We start from the raw sequence: 19,478 nt of genomic DNA, 5'->3' as shown, positions 1-19,478 counted from the left end.
CTTTCTGTCCCGGACAAGCTGATCAGGCAATGGCAGGATGATGATGCACTGGCAAGAACTCTACCCAGAGCCTTGAACACACTGGACAAACACTCTGCCCGAGATCCCACAAGCCCTTGGATGGTATTTCTCTACTCGTGTGTTTGAGTTGCATTGACCTGTCTGTCATTCCTCTGTCTGCAGGCAGCTTGCTGGATTTCCTCAAGAGTGACGAAGGTGGCAAGGTGCTGCTCCCAAAGCTCATTGACTTTTCAGCACAGGTGACGTATTAGCAAGCCCAGTGTGTGTGTGTGTGTGTGTGTGTGTGTGTGTGTGTGTCCAGTCGGTGTTCTTGGGGAGACACTGAGGTGCCTGCCTACTCATCCTGATCTCACTCCCTGTTAACTCACTACGAATCTGAGATAAATTCGTTTGTAATGTTTTGAATACTAACCTAAGAGTTGACTATTTATTTTGGAGTTACAAACTTCCTGAAGTGTGTTTATAAGCAAAGCGAATTACCCCAAAACCAAGCAACATGCCTGATGCAGTTCCTTGGATTGGTTAGTCATGCCTGGCACTTTGCTTGTTCTGCATTCCTTGGATCGGTTAGTCATGTCTGGCACTTTCCTTGTTTTGCCTTCCTTGGATCGGTTAGTCATGTCTGGCACTTTGCTTACTTTGCTCTTCAGTATTGGCCATTGGAGACTCAGGCTGGAAAGGCTATGTGTGGTGCAGTCCACAGTATGGAGTGGGGAGACGGTCCAATGGCAGATGCTTAAGAGCTGTAGGAAGGAGCTGAGAACACCTTAAGAAGGACCGTCTCTGTTGCACTAGTGACGGTCCAAGAGGACCTGGGCTCATCGCCTAAGGAGGAAATGGGAATGTGATCTGCACCATCAGCCTCTGATAGAACAGTGACAGCCATGGTGGAGAAGCGATGAGGGAAAGGAGCCAGGAGCCCTGCCTTTTTAGCCGTCCTTTCACCCCCATCCTGGCCCTGGCTCCGGGGTGCCCCTGCAAGGCTCCGTGCACTCACCATCATAGTATGAAGCCTACCACCCTGCAGTAAAAGCAGCGTGGCTGGGTGCAGCTGTGGACCCCACAAAGCTAGCAGAACAGGAAGCAGAGAAAGCAGAAGTCTGATAAGTGTGTATCACACGAAACACAGATAAAGAGGCCTCTGCTCTAGTGCATGTGGGCTTTCCAACTAGGCCAGAGATTAGAGGAGCTCACACGGGGCAGGGCTACGGAAAGATGGCACACATGGCCCGAGGGCTACACAGGCTTGCTCTTCAACCCGCCTGAGGCTCAGTCTGCGCTCATAGCTCTTTGGGTCAGACACTACACATGGCAGGTATATGCCGGATCCAAAGGCTGTCTTTCCCTTTTTGCATAGGCATCCTTGTTTGATTTTGTACATCTTGTTTGGTAAAACATTATCTTGCTGTAGTGGAAATTTCTGAGGTCAAGTCTGGGCGCCTGAGGCTACCACAGAGGGTAACTTTTTTCTGCCTTATAAATAAGACTTTGAGCTTGCAGACATGATGTCCACAGAACCTGCTCTCACTGTGGCTGTGCAGCTAGGTACCAGGCGACTTCACTAGAACTAGCCTGAGTCCCCTTGGTGACTGGAAAGGCTAGAAGCAATCAAGATGCCACCACTGTTCTATCCAGCTTGTGTTGGATGAGCTCTTATCTCTGTGTCCCAGAGAATCCTTCTGGTGAATGATCCCGGGTCAAACTGCTGAATCTTCAGGGCAAATGTGAAAGCTGTTGTCAATGAGACTGTCACGGTCAGCCGCAGCCAGGGATATCCTAAGAATGCAGGCTTAGCACAGATTCCTCCCCTCCTCCTTTCCATCCTCCCTTCCCCCTTCCATCCTCCCTCCCATCTTTCCATCCTCCCTCCCTTCTTCCCTGCCATCCTTCCTTTCTCCCTTCCATCCATCCATCCGTCCGTCCATCCTTCCTTTCATCTTCTCTCCCTCCTTCTTTCCCTCTCTCCCTTCATTCCTTCATAGATTGAACCCTGGGCCCTGTACATACGATGCTTGTATCTGTCACTCAGCTACACCCCCAGACAAATGTGTTTCCGTTGTAACTGAGCTCTAGCTCCTTTGAGTTCATATTTGTTCGAGACACATCTCACCCAACCCTCGGGCTGCAGCTGTGAGAGCACCTGTCGTCCCTCCTGCCTTTATTATTAATTCTATTTGCATGTGACTTTTCCAGCTGTAACAGAGGTGGTGGACTCACCCCTGACAACAGTCTGAAGTCACACCCCTCACACACTGACCTCTGCAATCCTCCCGATACCCCTGCGATGCTCTTGGTTCTATGTATGGTGGCATTGCCCAGTGTGCTGCCTGCTCTTTCCTGGAAAGTTGTTTTCTCACCTGCCACTAACTTTGTCCGTTCTCTGTGGTGAATCACACGAGACACTGATGATTTAATAAAACTGATCCGAGCTGACAGCTGGTGGTCAGATCCTCAGATAATCCACCCCCACACCCTCTATCTTTTCCTCAGCTTATTTCTTGGGGTGAAAATTAGATGAGTCCACTTAGTATTTGAGCTCTAACCTGACGAGTTAGTGGGGTGTACAATACGTCGATGGCCACTCTGTCCCATTATCATTGTCATATATAGTCGTGAATGGATAACATGACTGGTTGCCATGGATACCATGACAGTCAACAGTAGAGATTGGCTATTGGGACTGGAGATGGGTCTGCTAGCAATCATAGCCTCAGAAGAGCAAGGAAAAGTGTGAGGGGCAGAGTCGGGACTTCCCCATGACCTACTTCCTCTCTACCTTCTCCCCTCCTTCCCTGGGTGTCCAGTTGAGACAGGAAACCCCTGGTGCACATGGCCACCTCCCAGTTCATGTGAGAGCTGATTTCATCACTTTCTGTCTCCGGAAAGCTCTGAAAAGTCTCATGGGACCCAGATGTAACCCGTGCTCCTCAGCCATCCCCTCAGCCCATGTACTGCTCACTGGGCGGAGATGAAGAAACTTTGACAAGAGATCAGTTCCTCACAGCTTCTCTCCTTGTACTTACTGGAGCAGTTCTGTGCTCTGCTTTGATCAGAGGAGAGTGGCGTTTCTAAGCAGAATGCCTTTTCATCAGGTATTCTGCTTACACCCAGGCTATAGAAGAAGCATGCTTGGCAGGAGAAGAGTTTGAAATTAGTCGGCAACATCCTGGGGCAGAATCAGAGGTGGGATCACAGGCTCTGAAAACTGGGAAGAAAACTAAGTGCAGAATTCAGAAGGACCGTACAGTGATTGGATAAATCACGTTATCTTTCCAACCCAGGGAAATAAAGCATTTATTGCTACTTGGCAGCAACATCTCTGAGGGGCCAACTTTATCTGAAATGAAACAATAAATTATCTCAGAGCAATGCTGCAAAAGCCAGTTCGTCATGATCATGTGATCATGGCAGCAATTAATGTTTGTTTTAGCATCTTCTAGTTGATGAAGCACATCCCTTACCCAATGAGAGCCCAACAACTTTGATGGTTTATATTGCTATTTATATGTTTCACAAATGAGTGAGAAAATATGAACTTTCAGGTAGGATTGCTTGGACTGAGTCCTGGTCTGTCTTCTGACTACAGACACTTGGCTCTTTCATCTGTATTGCATTGTCATTTGGTGACCAGTGTTCATCCTGTCACAACTTTGTGCCCGCCTACCATAATGGGCATTTTACATCCTTGACAGATCTTTGCCTTGCTGATGAGTTAAGGATTTCTTTAACTCCTTTCATCTTTCCATTCGTCTTTATGGACAGCATACATCTTTCTTCTGAGTCTGGACCTGAACTCCTGATCCTCTTGCCTCTGCCTCCCTCATGCTAAGATTACGTATATGCACCACCACCCCTTACTAAATGTTTGCATCATGTAGCAATTACTCTCAAGATGTATTTCTCCATTGGTATTAAATTTGAAGTTACAACTTAAGTTGAAATTATTAAACTGAGGAAAGGACTACATCTAAGTATTTATCAGCCTCTTTCAATACCTAGGAGACTGACCAGTCCTTTTGTGATAAATAGGCCAAAAGGGCCAGGATGGAAATGTCCTCAGGAAGCATCCAAATATTTGACAGTATCATCAGATGCAGTATGATATCATGTTATCTCTTTGCTGTCTGCGGGAGAAACCGAAGAGAAGCAGCCCTTTCCTTTCCCAGCTTGTGACTGCTAGCCAGCCTTTTCCCTTCACCATCACCATGGCTTCCATAGTAGCCTAAGAGAGCAGTGGTTCTCAACCTGTGGGCCAAGAACCCTTTGGGGGTGAGTGGCCCTTTCACGGGGGTCGCCTAAGACCATTAGAAAACACAGGTGTTTATATAACTCTTCCTAACAGTAGCAAAGTCACAGTTAGGAAGTAGCAAGAAAATATTTGTAGTTGGAATCACCACAATGCGATGAATTGTCGAAGGTCACAGCATTAGGAAGGTTAAGAACCTGTAATAAAGGAACTAACTACTTTATGTTCAAAGCATTATTTCAAATCTAAAAATATCCGGCACTGGGGATTGAACCCCAGACCAGTGCATGCAAGGCAAGCATTGTACCAAGGTACGCAGCAGCCAGCTCTTCAGCACTAGTGTCTGGAGCCTGATTGCCACCCTCCTCAGTTTATTTCAACAGAGCAAGAGGCACTGGCACATAGGATCCAGCTCGGTGGCAAGTAGAAGCCTCCAACAACTGCCTTGGCTTCTGCATCTTCTAGAAAGCCACATTCACTTTCCTGGGAATTCTCACGGGTGCCTCTCTATTGCGACCTTTCCTGGGGATGCTCACGGGTGCCTCTCTATTGCAACCTTTCCTGGGGATGCTCACGGGTGCCTCTCTATTGCGACCTTTTCTGGGGATGCTCACGGGTGCCTCTCTATTGCGACCTTTCCTGGGGATGCTCACGGGTGCCTCTATTGCGACCTTTCCTGGGAATTCTCACGGGTGCCTCTCTATTGCAACCTTTCCTGGGAATACACACGGGTGCCTCTCTATTGTGACCTTTGCACTTTCGGGGTCCTCTTGATAGCACAAGAGTGGGAAAGACCAGCAATGAAGTGGGAATTGAAAAGAATATTGTGATCTGAGATGTTGCTGTAGATAAAGGAGCCAGGTAGATCAGGACAAGATGCTCGGTGTGCATCATTAGGGAGTGGTTGCCTGGAAACCATTACTTCCCCATGCACAGTGGCCTACACAACTGGTGCTTCAATCATCCTGTGAAACAGAGGAAACACTGCTACATTTTTTAAACAGCACTATCCGTAGCAAGAGTGATCCAGAAAACATTGGCCTAAGAGCCGGGAAACATGCTTCCCTGAAAACTGTCACTCCCTGCAAGGCGACACGCCCAAGTTAGGTGTCCCACAGCCTCAGCCTTAATATTCCATGACGCAGAAAAGCCTTTTGTGCTGAGACTGCTTGAATTGTGCCTCTGTTATAATTAATGATTTTGATGTTCTAAACAAAGGGACATAAATATATGGCATTATTTTAGTAACCATATTCAGACATGGCAATGTTCTCTATTCAAAATTTAAAACATTTTAATTGATAAAAATAGTCATACATATTTATAATGTGCAGTGCAATGTGATTATTTTTGTCTGTTATGATTGAGACAGAGTCTTGCTAGGTATCCCCGGTTGACCTCCAACTCACCGTCCTTCTGCCTCTGCCTTGAAAGTCCTGGCATTATAGGACATGTGCTGCTGTCCCCAGTTCAATGTGACTTTACAAAATGGATACATTTTGATCCTGTGTGCATGTTTGTGCACATGCATCCGTGTGCAGATCAGAGGACCATCTGCAGGAGTCCCTTCTCTCCTTCCATCAGTGGGGTCCCGCCAGCAAACTCAAATCATCAAGGCTGGCACCCTTACGGGCTCGGTCATCTCAGGGAACATTCAGTGTGTGTCGAGATGCACAGTAAGTTACTGGTAACTGTTGCCACCCTCCTGGACTTTAGAACACTAGAATTCATCCCATACATTTGACTATCGTTTAACCCCATTTCTCTTTATCCATTTTGAATAATGAGTTTCATTCAAAACTCATTTTAAGCCTGGGGCAGCCCTGGGAGTCATGAAAACTCACGAAACGGACAACTAAAACTGTGGCCAGTGTCAGAATTGCAAAACTAGATGATATGCAGTCTTCTTCCAGGAAAACAAATAGAAAAGTATTTAACTGCCAGTTAAAAATAGCATAAAACAGGAACTTCGGGGTTTTTTTTGGGGGGGGTAGTGGGGAGTAACATGTTAGGCAGAGGGAGTGTGGTTTCAGGCTGCAGACAAGGCAGAGGGGTCCGGCTGGAGGAGCCTCCCTCTTCAGCCTCAGCTGGCCTCGAACTTTCCTGCATCCAGCTGCTGGCTGCTGGCGTTAAGGTGTGTGCTCTCACGGATACCCTGCCTAGAAAGCTTCCCAGCACCAGTGAGAACCTGTGAGTCAGATCAGCCTCCAGCCCTGATACCGTTCTGTCCGGGGGTGACAGTTTCTAGCTTGTGTTACCGTAAGTCACACACCAGCTTCCCCTTTGGGAATTTGTCATGGTGTCCTGCCAGGCTAGACTTAAATGGGGTGGACTAGAGTCATTACCGGATGTTACATTCACTACACTTTGAAAGAAGCTGCATTGTCCACCCTGGGAAAGCCTTTTTTAGGTTCTACCTGTGTTCTCTTTACCTTCTCCACACAGCTCCATCTCTTCTCTCTTTCACCCACAGCATGCAGGGAGCACAGCATGCAGGGAGCACAGCATGCAGGGAGCACCGCCTGGCACCTTCCTGGGGATAGGATGAGCAAGGCACATTCCTGTCTCCCAGAAGAAAATGGCTAAGGGAGGCAGATGAGTAACGGATGAGGATGAGTTCAGCACCAGGAGGGTTCCCAGAGCTTTCTGATTAAGCACCTTATGCTGCTTTCAGAGCACTATGGATGGAAAGGCCAAACAGTCAGGAGGGCTAGCTGTGGGGACCGAGAATTACCCCTTGGCTTTGGAAAAGCGGTAGACTGTGAAAGTGAGCTTTGGCAGCAGGAAGTTAGTGCCTAGGAAAGAAAGCAAGAGGCTTGCGAGGGGAGCTTGAGGTGAAAGGAGAGAGGCAATCGAGCAGGATAGAAGTAGGCTTTAAGGAACCTGGAAGTCTCAAGCAGAGTCCAAAAGGAGGAGCCATGAACTGCTTGAAGATGACTCTAGGTAAACCCATATTAGAGCATGAGCCAGCATGCTAAATCAAAGCTCTCACCGGGACAGCAGGACTTAGCAGTTTTGCTCTTTTTGCTAATATTTTGCCATTTAGTGATTGATAGAGTTTGCAGTCGCTGTAATATCCATGCATATTCTCCACACCGTACGTAACCAGTAGTGAACCACTCTCCTCTCACTAAGATTATAATTGATTGTTGCTGTTTTGTTTTGCTTGGAGACAGGAGCTGATGCAGAGGCCATGGTGGGGTGCTGCTTACTGGCTTGCTCCCCGTGGCTTGCTCAGCCTCCTTTCTTATAGAGCCCAGGACCGCCAGCCCAGGGATGACACCACCCACAGTGGGCTGGGCCCTTGGGCCCTCCCCCATTAATCACTAATTTCAAAATTGTTCCACAGGCTTGCCCACAGGCTAATCTGATGAGGACACTTTTTAAGTTCAGGTTATCTCTTTGTAAATGACTCTGGCCTGTGTTAAGTTGACCTAAAAACTGACTTGAGCCCATGAATTGCAGACAGGGAAGCTGGCTCCCAGCTCTTTTTTTCTCCTGTCTCCTCAACTTCCTTCTTCCCAAGTTTCACTGAGCAGGCAGGCCAACTCCAGGTTTCTCCTTTCGTCCCCCTCTCCTCCACTTTCTCCCTTCTTCTCTCTCTCCTCTTTTATTCTTGGATTTTAAAGATGGTGGTAGAATAGACGCTCCAAGATGGCGTGGTTTGTAAAGCACTTGCCACGTAAGTGAAAAGACTGAGTTCGCATCCCCTAAGCCCAGATAAAACTGGGGTGGAAACGAAAAGTCCTTGGACCTTCAGCAATCATGCAGAAATCAGGGAGACCAGGTCTCTAGGAAAGTGGAAGGCAATGATTGACACCTGAGCTTGCCCTCTGCCCTCTGCATATGTTCATGCCTGCCCCCATACACAACACGCACGCACAAATGTGCCTTAAGTCCACTCACGTTGTTGCAAAACCTAAAGCACTTCCAGAAGCTTCCTTCTTGCTCAGCCAAAACAAAGCACTAACCATTGTAGCTCACCGCTGCCCCTCCGTGACCCCCACCATCACTGCTCACCCTTGCCATTCATGACCCCAGACAATTGCTGCTCACCATTGTCCCTCCGTGACCCCCCACTATTACTGCTAGCTGTTGCCCCTCTGTGACCTCGCACCATCGCAGCTCACCGTAGTCTCTCCGTGACCCTCGGCTACGCCTTCCTATTACTCTTTTTATCCATCTTTCTAAGTCTGACTGCTGTATGCGTCTCACCACATGGATGGCTTTCATGCCTGGCCACTTCCCTCAGTGTGTTCCCACCAGACCTCGAGTTTCAGCGGTCGAGCCCACCCTCCTTCCTCGGCGCTGCAGCTCAGAAGCGCTTTTCTATGTCAGCGCCTTTCCCAGATTTACTTCCTGGGAGCGCCTGTCCTTTGTCTCGCGGCCATACTCTTGTTGCCAGTGTGTGTTCTCCCACCTAAAACCGTGCCTGCTCCATGGTTCTCTGTTGTCGCCTCTGAGCGCTTCTTCCCATACCGTGTGCCGTTAATATTTCAGTGACTGCTTGTTTATGTCTGGATCCTCAGCATGCAGCCACAGCACCTCCAAGACAGCAGGTGCTGAGCCAACACTTGCCGAATCATTTCACTGGCCACTTAAAGAGGGGCACACCTCTCTCACTTCACACAGCTCTGAACCAGTGACTGGAAGAGTGTGTGTCACCTTGAAGGCTGTCCGGGTCTCAGGCGTGAACAACGCTTTTCTCCTCTCTGTCTTCTGGGTGTTTATTTACCTGCACAAAACTTGCCTGGTGTGTCAAAACAAAAGTGAGAAGGAAGGGGAGCCTGAGGACCTGCGCTGCCAGAGAAAACAAAGAATGGCTTTGCCGCACATTCCGTGTGACATAACACCAGGAAAAGCAAGAGTTTATAAATGGCCCATTTGAAACTGGAGCGAGGGGTGGGGTGGGGGCACAGCAGAACAAGTTTCTCCCTCGGTAAGTCGGAGCCTTTCTGGGCCGCCCCTTGGTAAGGAGCTCACCTAGACTCTGGAGTTTACATGGTAAAGGCACCCTTCTCTGCAAAATTAGGATTTGTAGCTGGTAGAAAAATTTCCAGCTGCTTCTCCTGGGCCATGCTCTATGTTATGGAAACAAGTCCTTGTTCCTTTAAGATGTGTCTATTGGCCTAGTGTTTCTTAGCCCAAGCTTCCCTGGTGCATTCCTGGCTTGTGATCCTCTTGACTGTAGCCCCTCTGCCTCATCCCTGACCCTCAACTCCCTTGGAGCCCACACGGTTAGCCTCTGTTTCATGTAGTCATCCTGGGGTCCCTGGATGCTTCCCTCACGATGACACTGAACTCTGGCTCCCTCGCGGGCTCCTAACACACCTCCCATTGTTCCCAGCAGTCCTCATCTTCAGACTCAGGCCTGTTTCTTGACTTCCTGCCCTCCGGGATTCTGTCTTGTCTCCCTGAGCCATCCTGTGCAGTGTTGTACCTCCACTGGACTTGAGCCATCCTGTGCAGTGTTGTACCTCCACTGGACTTGCTCCTGTTGTCACCATTGCCGTAATGTAACTTTGGCATCACTCCGGTTCTTCCAGCCCCCACACTTCATCATCCATCCACGCAGTCTCTGCTTTCCGGTGTTGCACACACCCCTTGGTCACCCCTTCTTGGTAAAATCCTTCCTAACCATGTACAAAGCCAGCTCTTAGCCTCTTAGCCCCTTAACCTAACATCTATGCCCAGTACTAATGCAACAGCTGGTTTTTCACACTCCTGATTCAGGGCCACTCATCTGTGGTGTCCATGTTCCAACCGGTTCATGAAGTCCTGGGCGACAAGGTTTCTCCTTCACCTGCACACTGCCCAGGTGGTCCGGTTCTCAGTGGACCACCAGACTGGACCTTTCCCTGAGTGCCGCTCTGTAGTCTCTGCCAGCCTGCCTCTCTTGATACACTGTTTCTCATTGAGCCCTAGTCTCTCAAGATGTTGTCAGGGAAGTTCTACATTCGTTTTGGCCTTCATCCCTGTGACCTCCCTCTCCCCTTCTGCTTCAGGGCTTCTTCTTGCCTTCCAGCAAATGGCACTCATATCTGTACCCACCTCTTTCGCTTCCTTCCTTCCTGCTTCCTTCTGAAGCCACCACCACCCCCAGCCAAAAATGCTCTTAGGTCATCAGCTGCTCCAGGATACTAAACACACCTCATCCTCTTCCTGGATGGTCCACCAGCCACAACAAGAGCAAAGGCTCCCCCTCCCCCTTCTCCTTTTCTGATCTCCAGCTTGCCTCACTGCCATATCCCAAGCATTTTAATATGTGATGCTCCAGAATTCAAGCCTCCAGCTTCCTACATTCATTTTCTCTTTATTCATCTTCCCCCATGATCCTATGGAGCCACTGTATTCCTGAGGCAGCCTCGAGGCTTTTACTCATGGGAATTTAGCCTCTGCTTACACCAGAGTTAAATGTCTGTAATAAAGGTGTCAAAAGGCCTGGCTTGCTCTACAACCCTAGGGGGAAACCTTGCCTTAGTTCTTAAGCTTCTGGTGGCTCCTGGCTCTCCCTAATTTGAGGCAGGGTTCAGTAAGCCCTGCCCACCCCTAACCTTGTCTTTCACCAGGACTCCTTTGCAGGAGAATAAAAACTTCCCTCTGTTGTTTTCTTAATGGCTACTAACCACTGGACACAGGATCCACCATGAGCCTAGGATGGGATTTCATCTTGAGATCTTTAACTTATTAAATCTGCAAAGATTCTAATATATACAACGGTGGTATTCAGCCTTCCTAACGCTGGAACACTTTAATAAGGTTCCGCGTGTTGTGGGGACCCCCAACCATAAAGTGGTTTCCATTACTACTTCATAACTGTAATTCTGCTTGTTATAAACTTTACTATAAATACTAGCTGATGGTCTTAGGTGACCCCTGGGGAAGGGTCAGTCGACTCCCAAAGGGTCGTGACCCACAGGTTGAGAATCACTGACTCGCATACTTTTTCCATTCTAAAGGACTGTAAATTGGGGACACTGTAGATCTAGTCAAACTATCCACCTCTGAGCCTCCAGCTCGAATGATTCCCTCCAGCTCACAGCTTTCCTGGCTTCTCCCCACACACTGACCGTGCCCAACCTGAGTGCCTTTTCTTCCTGCTCCAGAACCATTCCCACCCATGGCTCGTCCCCTCCCTTGATGGCAGCACCATCCTTAGGGTCGCCAAGCCCCCACACCTTGTCGCTCGCTCACCCAGTCCTGCACAGGTGACCCACACTGCTAACTTCCAGCACCTCACCTCTCCTGATGATCCACAGAATAACTGCCTGGCTGCTCGTTGCTCCTGGTTTCCCTGCTCCTGAGCCTGCTGGTCACTGTCAGGGTGCTGTCGGGTGACAAGCGTTGACTCATGTATTGCTCAGAGATGCCCGGAGCTTGGTAGATCTCTCAGGACAGGCAGAGCCCTGATAAAGACCATTGGTCTACAGTTTATATTAGATGCTATTTCTCTTCATGAATTTCTGTTATTTGTTGGAAATCTGTGTCACAGGGTCTAAGTTATTTCTTATCTGAAGTCTCATTTAAGCATCTTTTAAAATTCATTTTACATACCAACTACAGTTCCTCCTCCCCCCCTTCTCCCTCTCCTCCCTCTTATCGCCCCCCCCCAAGCTTTTGTTTAAACCTGTATATACCCGGGTCTTGTTACCTGTAGTGAAGGATAAGCCACAGGTGTGCCCAGGGCTTGTGTGAGCTCTGCGGCTGGGAAGTTGCTTGGTGGTGGGAGATCAGTTTGTAGGCCAACCTGTCAGAGGTGCGTCTGCTGGGGAACTAGATTTTTGTCACACTCTTAGCTCAGGGGAGCCCAGAGATGTCTGCCCAACCCAGTGGGCTGGGGTAAATTCTGACTGGTGAGCAGACATGGTAACTTCCAGTGTGGTTCCAGCCTCTACCTCTCCTGCTTTCATATCCGTAAGGGAAAGCTTTGTAGGTGGAGGGGAAACCGTCCCAGGCTTCATCCATAAACACGGGCTATTTTGAAAACTCACTTCAAAGGGGAAGAAATATATATAAATAACAATGACCCCGAATCTGTTTCAGGTTTATTTGGAATTTGTTAGATCCTGTTACAAACTCCCTTGCAGTGCATCACAGAGCGAGTGAGTTCGAGATCCTTCCCAGCGCACAGGCTGAAAGGCACTGTGCCTGCGATCTGTTTCCTTTGTTTCTGGCTTGGTGCCTGTTTGCCAAATTCTTACTTTCTGTCTCTGTTATTAGAAAGTAGACATGGTAGACAAGGCCTGTTCTAGGGGACCACTGCCTCGAGAATAAGGGTCTGGGAGGTGGGAGGACTGTGTCATCAGATAGACGGGTGGGTGGATCAGTAAATGCAGTCTCCTGCCTCAGAAGGACCATGACCTTCTGCCCTTCGATCTACTGACAGTGCTGGTATAGCTGAGTCACGGTGAGGCCATTGGGTCCAGGCTCAGCAACAGCAACAAAAATGCTAACAGCAGCGACGTGCTGTGGGTGAGTGAAGCCACAGTGACCAGAATTCCAAAGAACGTCCCAAGCTGTCTCCTAAACCCCTAACATTGGTATTCTTATACAAAAACAAACAGCTTGATGACACTGGAAATCCTTCAAAGCTAATATAACATGAAACAAGCAACCACACTTTGAAGGTTCTGGGAAAGTATGTTCAGAATTTTAATTATTTAAAATAGCATTTTAGCCTGCTTGGGTGCTTTGTAATCCCAGCTGCCCGGAAGGCTAGGGCAGAAACAGTTCCAATTCCAGGCCATCCTGAGCAACTTACTGAGGGCCTGACTTTGAAATTTAAAAATAATAATTTTAAAAAGATGTAAAGAAACTAGAGAGACAGCTTGGCAGTTAATAGCACTTGTTCTTGCAGAGGACTTGGTGTCAGTCCCCAGCACTTAACACTGCAATTAAACAGCCTTCTGTAACAGCTTCTGTAATCAGAAGACCAGGTTCCCTCTTCTGGCCACTGCAGGAACTGCATGTATGTCGTGCAAATATGTACAGACAAAACACCCTTATACAAACTATAAAAATAAATACATTTTTATTAAGATGTAAAAACAGGCCTGGTATACTGGAATAAAACTCAATACTTAGGATGCCTGAGGCCCAGGGCTCAGCCCCCAGTATCATAATAATAATAATAATATAAATAGTCAGTGTATATTTGTTGTAGTACTATAGGAAAAATAGAACGTAAATTCTGATTCCAAATATCTGTTTATTCTTATTTACATTTTACCTTATTTTTGATTAATATTTTAAGAACTAGTAATAATAATGGATAATGGATAAAAAGAAGAAAATCAATTACTTTGCAGATTATAAACTCAAATTTATTTCCCAACTCTTCCTTTCAAACAGAAGGATACATTGTGCTCTCCTCCCATATATTTTATGTTGCAATGTCATCAATGACCGCATTTGGGGTATTTTTTAGTCCAGCATAGGGGACCTTGTACCTCTATTTGCCATCTCAGCATCCTCCTGCGTCTGTGCTGTAGTTCATGGAGCCACACTCAGTGGCCTCTTCTGTGGTCACTGTGATTTATGTAGCCACATCTTTCTTCTTAGACATTCACGTTGCTTTTTTAGGGTTTCGTTGTTTGGTTTGGTCTGGGGTTTCTTACCATGACAGACATGGATGGTGATATGTGAATGCCCATGTACATGGAGTTGTGAAGTATGTTGGAAGGATAAATCCTTGATTGGAGATCAACCACTCCCAAAGTGTGTGTGTTCATTTTTAATTTGGATAGTTGTTCATAAAAGTCTTAAAAAAGGAGGAATATCTTCTTATTTATGTTCTTCCCCAGACTAAGTATTGCTATTCATTCTCTGATCCAATCCAGTATAATTTTATTTCTAAAGTTATTTAATGTGTATGTATGTGTGCTTGCACACCATGTGTGTGCAGTACCACGGGGGCCAGAGGACAGCATCAGATGCCCTGAACTGGGGTTACAGGAGGTTGTGAGCGCTGATGTCTCAGGACACTCGAGAACAGCAATCCTCTACCGCTGTCTAATTTCTTATTATTCCATTACTCCGGTCATGTTTATTTTCTGTGTATGAGCCCAGGGGTCTTTTCTTCTATTTATTCACTACTGCAAGTTATTTTCCTGGGAGTTTCTTGGGTACTCTGTCTTGTTATGTCTTTGCCAGCAATCCTTTGATACTGTCCTTTGAATCTCATGGTAGGTTCGTGTTCTATGTGCTATTACCTGTTTGCAGACGTGTAACTGCATGCTTTAGCTTTCTATTTTCATTTTGTATTTAAATTCTATAAATGGGTGTGTATCTGTTACAATGTAGCCTTTCCTGAGAGTGTGGCATCATTGTGCCCATGTTTATTACTTTCTAACTTTGTAACCAGTTCCAGGAGTTCCAGCCTCCTCTTCTGACTTCCCTATGTCATACTTGTGTGCGTGGTACATGCACACATATGTGGCAAAGCAGTCAGCCACAAAAAATTAAATAAGTCTAAAAAAATTAAAAGTAGAATTTATCATCTGCTTCCATTTCCCATAAACTCAAGCAACTGACTCCAAATCTCTGCTATATCCTCACAATACTGAGGTCTGAGATGCTGTTGCTAATCTTCTCATTTCCTGCTAATCCCTAACTCTGTGTAATGCCACACTTGTTTATTTGAAGCATATTGTTACTATTTTATTATTATTATTGTGTGTGTGTGTGTGTGTGAGTGAGAGAAAGAGAGAGAGAGAGAGAGAGAGAGAGAGAGAGAGAGAGAGAGAGAGAGAGAGAGAGAGATTGTGGGTGCATATTTGCCACGTCATTTGTATGGAGGTCAGAGGACAACTTTCTAGAATCTGTTCTCTCCTTCTGCCCTGTTGAGGCAGAATCTCTTTTGTTCCTACGAAGCTATTTACTCCAGGCTAGAAGGCCTGAAACTTCCAGATGATTCTCCTGTCCATGTGTGTTTTTGGTATTTGTGTGGGGTGTGTGTGGTATGTGTGTGCTTGTGTGTGTGTGTGTGTGTGTGTGTGTGTGTGTGTGCACGCACGTTCCAAGGATTGAAGTCAGGTTGTTGAACTCAGTCTAAGGAACAAGAGGTTTCATCCCGTGAGCCATCTCGCTGACCCATTTGCACTTTTGAGACTGAACTGAGGGAAAGGGAAGAGATTCTTCCACAGTTCCTGTTTGGTCCTGCCCTGCTGTTCGGGGCCTCCACACGGCCTGTCACCCAGGGTGCTAACCCTCTATTAATTTCTGGGATTAAGCACTTCTAAAATGCTGAATCTTCCATTTGACACCCTGCATCCAAGCCACATACTCCTTTCCCAGCCTGCTAGCCACTCTACTTTCTGTAGCTCTGAACTGAACAATTTAAAGGTCCTAACTAACTTGTTCCATTTAGATTAATATCTGCAAGGTTCATATGTATTGTAACATTGATCAGATCTCTTTCCTTTTTGCCGAGGTCTAGCCTTAGCTCAGGTTCAGGTTCTGAGACAGGAAAGGGGCATCATCACAAGGAGGAATTCCGACCACCAAGTGGATTGCACTCAGGTGGCCCCGAGTAGCTCAAGCCGTCTTTATTTACTGTTTAACAGAGTTTTTCCTACCAGGCTAAATGAATACCTTTATTATTAGCTCCTATTTTTGACTTTTAAGAAATACATAGTATTTTAAGAAATACATCATAATGATTATAAAAGTCCCCATTGTTCCCCTTTATGCTTCCCCAAATGCACTTTCCCACCCCCTACATATCTTATTCTAGACACAGAGTTCAGCATTTTTACAGACTTAAGTAAATACCGAGCCAGACACATCCTGCTCCTACAGCACTGGTGTCAGCTGGCAGCTACTTGAGGTTACAAAGTTAAAAAGTAATAGACATGGGTACAATGCTTTAAGGACGACCATATTCAGACCTGGACAGTTCTTTCATGTCTGCAAGAAATGCCTTTATACAGTTCCCTTTTCTACAAGAGGGGCCCCTGTATCCATCTCTCTGTAAAAGGCAGACTTTGGTAAGGCAGGCTTTTCCTATCTCACTAGACCATACTTCTCCCAGTACAAGCTCCTATGTATGGTCAAGATGGACCTATCATCCCATATTTTACATTACATTAATGTAAAATAATTATATTTACATATTATTCCCATCAGAATACACTAGATCTTATCATTGATTCTATATTCTCAGTATCCAGGAACTCAACAGTTGTATTTCAACAGTTGGCGCTGTGTGTGTTCCTGAGGCCTTTTCCCTATTCTGTGTCTGCGTGCCTTACTCTCCTCTCCAGAACTTTGAGACACGGTCAATGTTCAAAGTGTTGCTTTCTCATAGGTATCAAACTATCTATCATGAGTCAGAAAAGTTCCTAGGACTGGGAGTTGTAATTAATAATTCCAGATAAGAAATCTGAGAAGCATTAGCCAACTGCTGAATCTTAGGGGAAAATATTCAAGAAAGAACAACACTGTCCCATGATCTCCTGGTCCTTGCCAAGTGAGAATCCGTTGCCATGGGTGCCTTGCGGGAACCCGATGGACAGATAGTCATACGCTGCTCCGAGACTGGCTTGCCCGGCTCCCAACACCTTCTGCTGACGGAAGAGTGCTCCATGGTATGCACATACTGCGTTTTGTTTATCTACTCAACCACCAGTGGGTATTTGGGCTGCTACTGTGAACAGTGCTTCTCAGAACACCAGTGTGTAAGTCTTGCTCAAGCCCTACAGTGGTTGTGTGTGTGTGTGTGTGTGTGTGTGTGTGTGCAGCCATGTACAGGTATATGTGCATGTGTGTATGAAGGGCTAGAGATAAACCTCATGTACCATTCCTCAGGAGTAGTTCACCTTTTGTTGAGACAGGGTCTCTCACTGAACTGGCTGTCCAGTGAGCCACAGGGGTTCTCCTGTCTCTACCTCCCCAGCAAGCCACAGGGATCCTCCTGTCTCTGTCTCCCCAGCTCTAGGATTAGAAGCTTTTCTGTGTCGATTCTGGGAGTCAGTTCTCCTTCGTTAGAAAGACTTTATGGGGCCTACAGTAATTCTATTTTAACAATAACAGCCCACCAAGCTGCTTGTGTGCATCTGCTCGGGTCCCCAGCACTAGAACTTGTTCTTTTCTCACTCATTTACACACTTGATTGCAGTGTTAAGTAGACACACGTGGGTGACCTCACAAGAGAAAGTCTAAGTAACTGACAGTTCCTCCCCACCCCTAAAGAAAGTGATTTTTTTTAATGGTAACATACTAACTTAAACACAATCCGTGGCCTGGTGGAGCCACCCTTGGAAAGCTGGGATTCTTGTATGTTGGTGGCCAGTTACATTCTGACCAGCCCCAGAAGTGCCCTCGCGTAGGTGTGTGCGCCATTCTCCGCCCTCACCCTCAGCTGTGAGGACAGGCTCCCAGACGGCAGGCTTCGCCTTGACTGGCTTTTAAGTTACCTCATCATCATCTTCCTCCTTCCCTCCTTTATCTGTGCTGCCAATTTGGTGAGCACTGTTTTTCAAGGTGGAAGCCCGTGTGCTCACATGGAGCCCTCTGGACATGGATTCAGATCTTGGCCTCGCTTGGCACAGACTTCCGGCCTCCATCTCCTCTTTTTTGCTGTGAACAGAACCTGTCATGTGGGCTAGTTCCGGCTATGGTAGAAGCTGCGCAGTGTTGGGCTGAGGAGAAACTGTTCAATGGTAGCTGTACTCATCACCTCCATCAAAGCAGATTTTATTTCTAACTGGTTCTTTCTTGGGAAATCTGAATATTATAACTCAATAACACTAAAATTTCCAAGAAAGTTTGACACCCCCCACCGCCATACACACACAAAGAAGATTGCACAGCAATGATGGGCTTTCTGTTGCATGATCCCCCGACTGCATTTACAGATTGCAGTGTAGGGACCCCCGTGGGGAATCAATGACTATTACTATCTGTTGTCTCTGTGGCAATTGGGTATCATGAGACAAATGCTGTGCTCTCGGTCCTTGTTTGGTTTATTTGCAAACTCGCTGTTTTCCGCTCTTGTCTTTAGATGCTTCTCCCTGCTGGGGACGTCACTTCAGAGACTGAGATGTATGTCAGTTGCTCATTTTTCTCTTAACTGATGTTGTCCTTGCTCCCTCTGCTCCTGGTGCCTGGAGTTAACTATCTGAGCATTTTCCTCAGCCCTAGGAAGCAAGTGGTAAACAAGGGAGGGAGGTGAGCTTGCCCCACAGAGCAGAGCCTCTGAGGCCACATGGTGGCTGAGCCCTTCTCCCCTGCCATTTGCTGGCCCTGTGTTTAGTGTCTCTTGCTACCTGCTGGAATGACTGATGTATTTTCACAGCCCGTTCCTAGGCAGGCTGCCTTTTCAGTCCTGGCTTCTCACTGAGGCTGGGATTTCCTGAGGAGGGTAGAGAGGCATTCAGCCCTTCATGTGGTACCATGATTCCTTTCTCCCCAAGTCAGCTGACTCTAGTGTGGGTCTTCTTATAACCAACAACAACCTTTCGCCCTCCATTTGCTGAAGTTCTCCAACGCTGTAGCAATTAGGACGGGCAGAGACACCAGGTCACCCATGAGGCACTTGGTTATCTGTCTGAAGCATCGGGAAGTTTCTCAGTGACAGCCAAGCCAGCATCCATGAACACGCGAGGGATGAGGTAGGAGAGGAACTGCCTGCATCCCGAGCATCATGCACTGAGCCTAGCTAGAAGCTGCGCCATGTGGGGTGATGGGGGAAGCAGGTAACAGACCTGGGAATGAACATCATGAATAAGTAAGCCACCTGCAAGGAGAATGATTTGGGCTCTGCCTGGCTTTGCGACACAATTGACCTCTCTCGCTAGAGTTAAATTTCCATAAAGAAGGCCTCTTGTGTGTCACTGAGGGTCTTCCATGTTCTCTACACCCCAGCGTGGCGCTCAGAGCGTGCAGTGGTGAGAGAAAGCTTGTGTTCACGGTGGAGAGGGGCCAGTGCTGCCTTCCTCAGACCAACTCTGCCGCAGTGTCAAGGGGGCTGATGAGACAGATCACAGTGGACACCCCTTGTTTGGGGAATGGGAAGATCAATTTTCCACTTAGTGGATGGAAAATGTATGTGAGCTTGTCCAAACAAGTTTCTTCTAAATCTTTAGTCTGGTTGAACATTCCTGAAGTTGTATCCTAGGAGAAAATTACTTGCAAAGCAAAAAGACTCTGCAGTTTATATTTTATCTCCACCCCACCCCACTCACCATAAATGTGTTTAAACATGTAGGGC

The 19,478-nt window shown here is 47.0% G+C and overlaps 1 protein-coding gene across 5 annotated transcripts in view; it reads left to right on the top strand.

Annotated features, from left to right (window-relative positions):
• The window catches only part of Lyn (LYN proto-oncogene, Src family tyrosine kinase), a 106,740-nt gene that overhangs the window by 76,016 nt on the left and 11,246 nt on the right, over window positions 1-19,478 (top strand). For all 5 annotated transcript variants that reach the window (XM_075967056.1, XM_075967053.1, XM_075967057.1 and 2 more), the window contains exon 10: window positions 184-260. In XM_075967056.1, the coding sequence (XP_075823171.1) occupies window positions 184-260 (77 nt within the window). The remainder of the gene's footprint in view (window positions 1-183; window positions 261-19,478) is intronic.

Source organism: Microtus pennsylvanicus, chromosome 3 (genome assembly GCF_037038515.1).
Source record: "Microtus pennsylvanicus isolate mMicPen1 chromosome 3, mMicPen1.hap1, whole genome shotgun sequence".
NCBI classification, from domain to species: domain Eukaryota; kingdom Metazoa; phylum Chordata; class Mammalia; order Rodentia; family Cricetidae; genus Microtus; species Microtus pennsylvanicus.
This window is presented reverse-complemented; position numbering and strand designations above follow the sequence as displayed.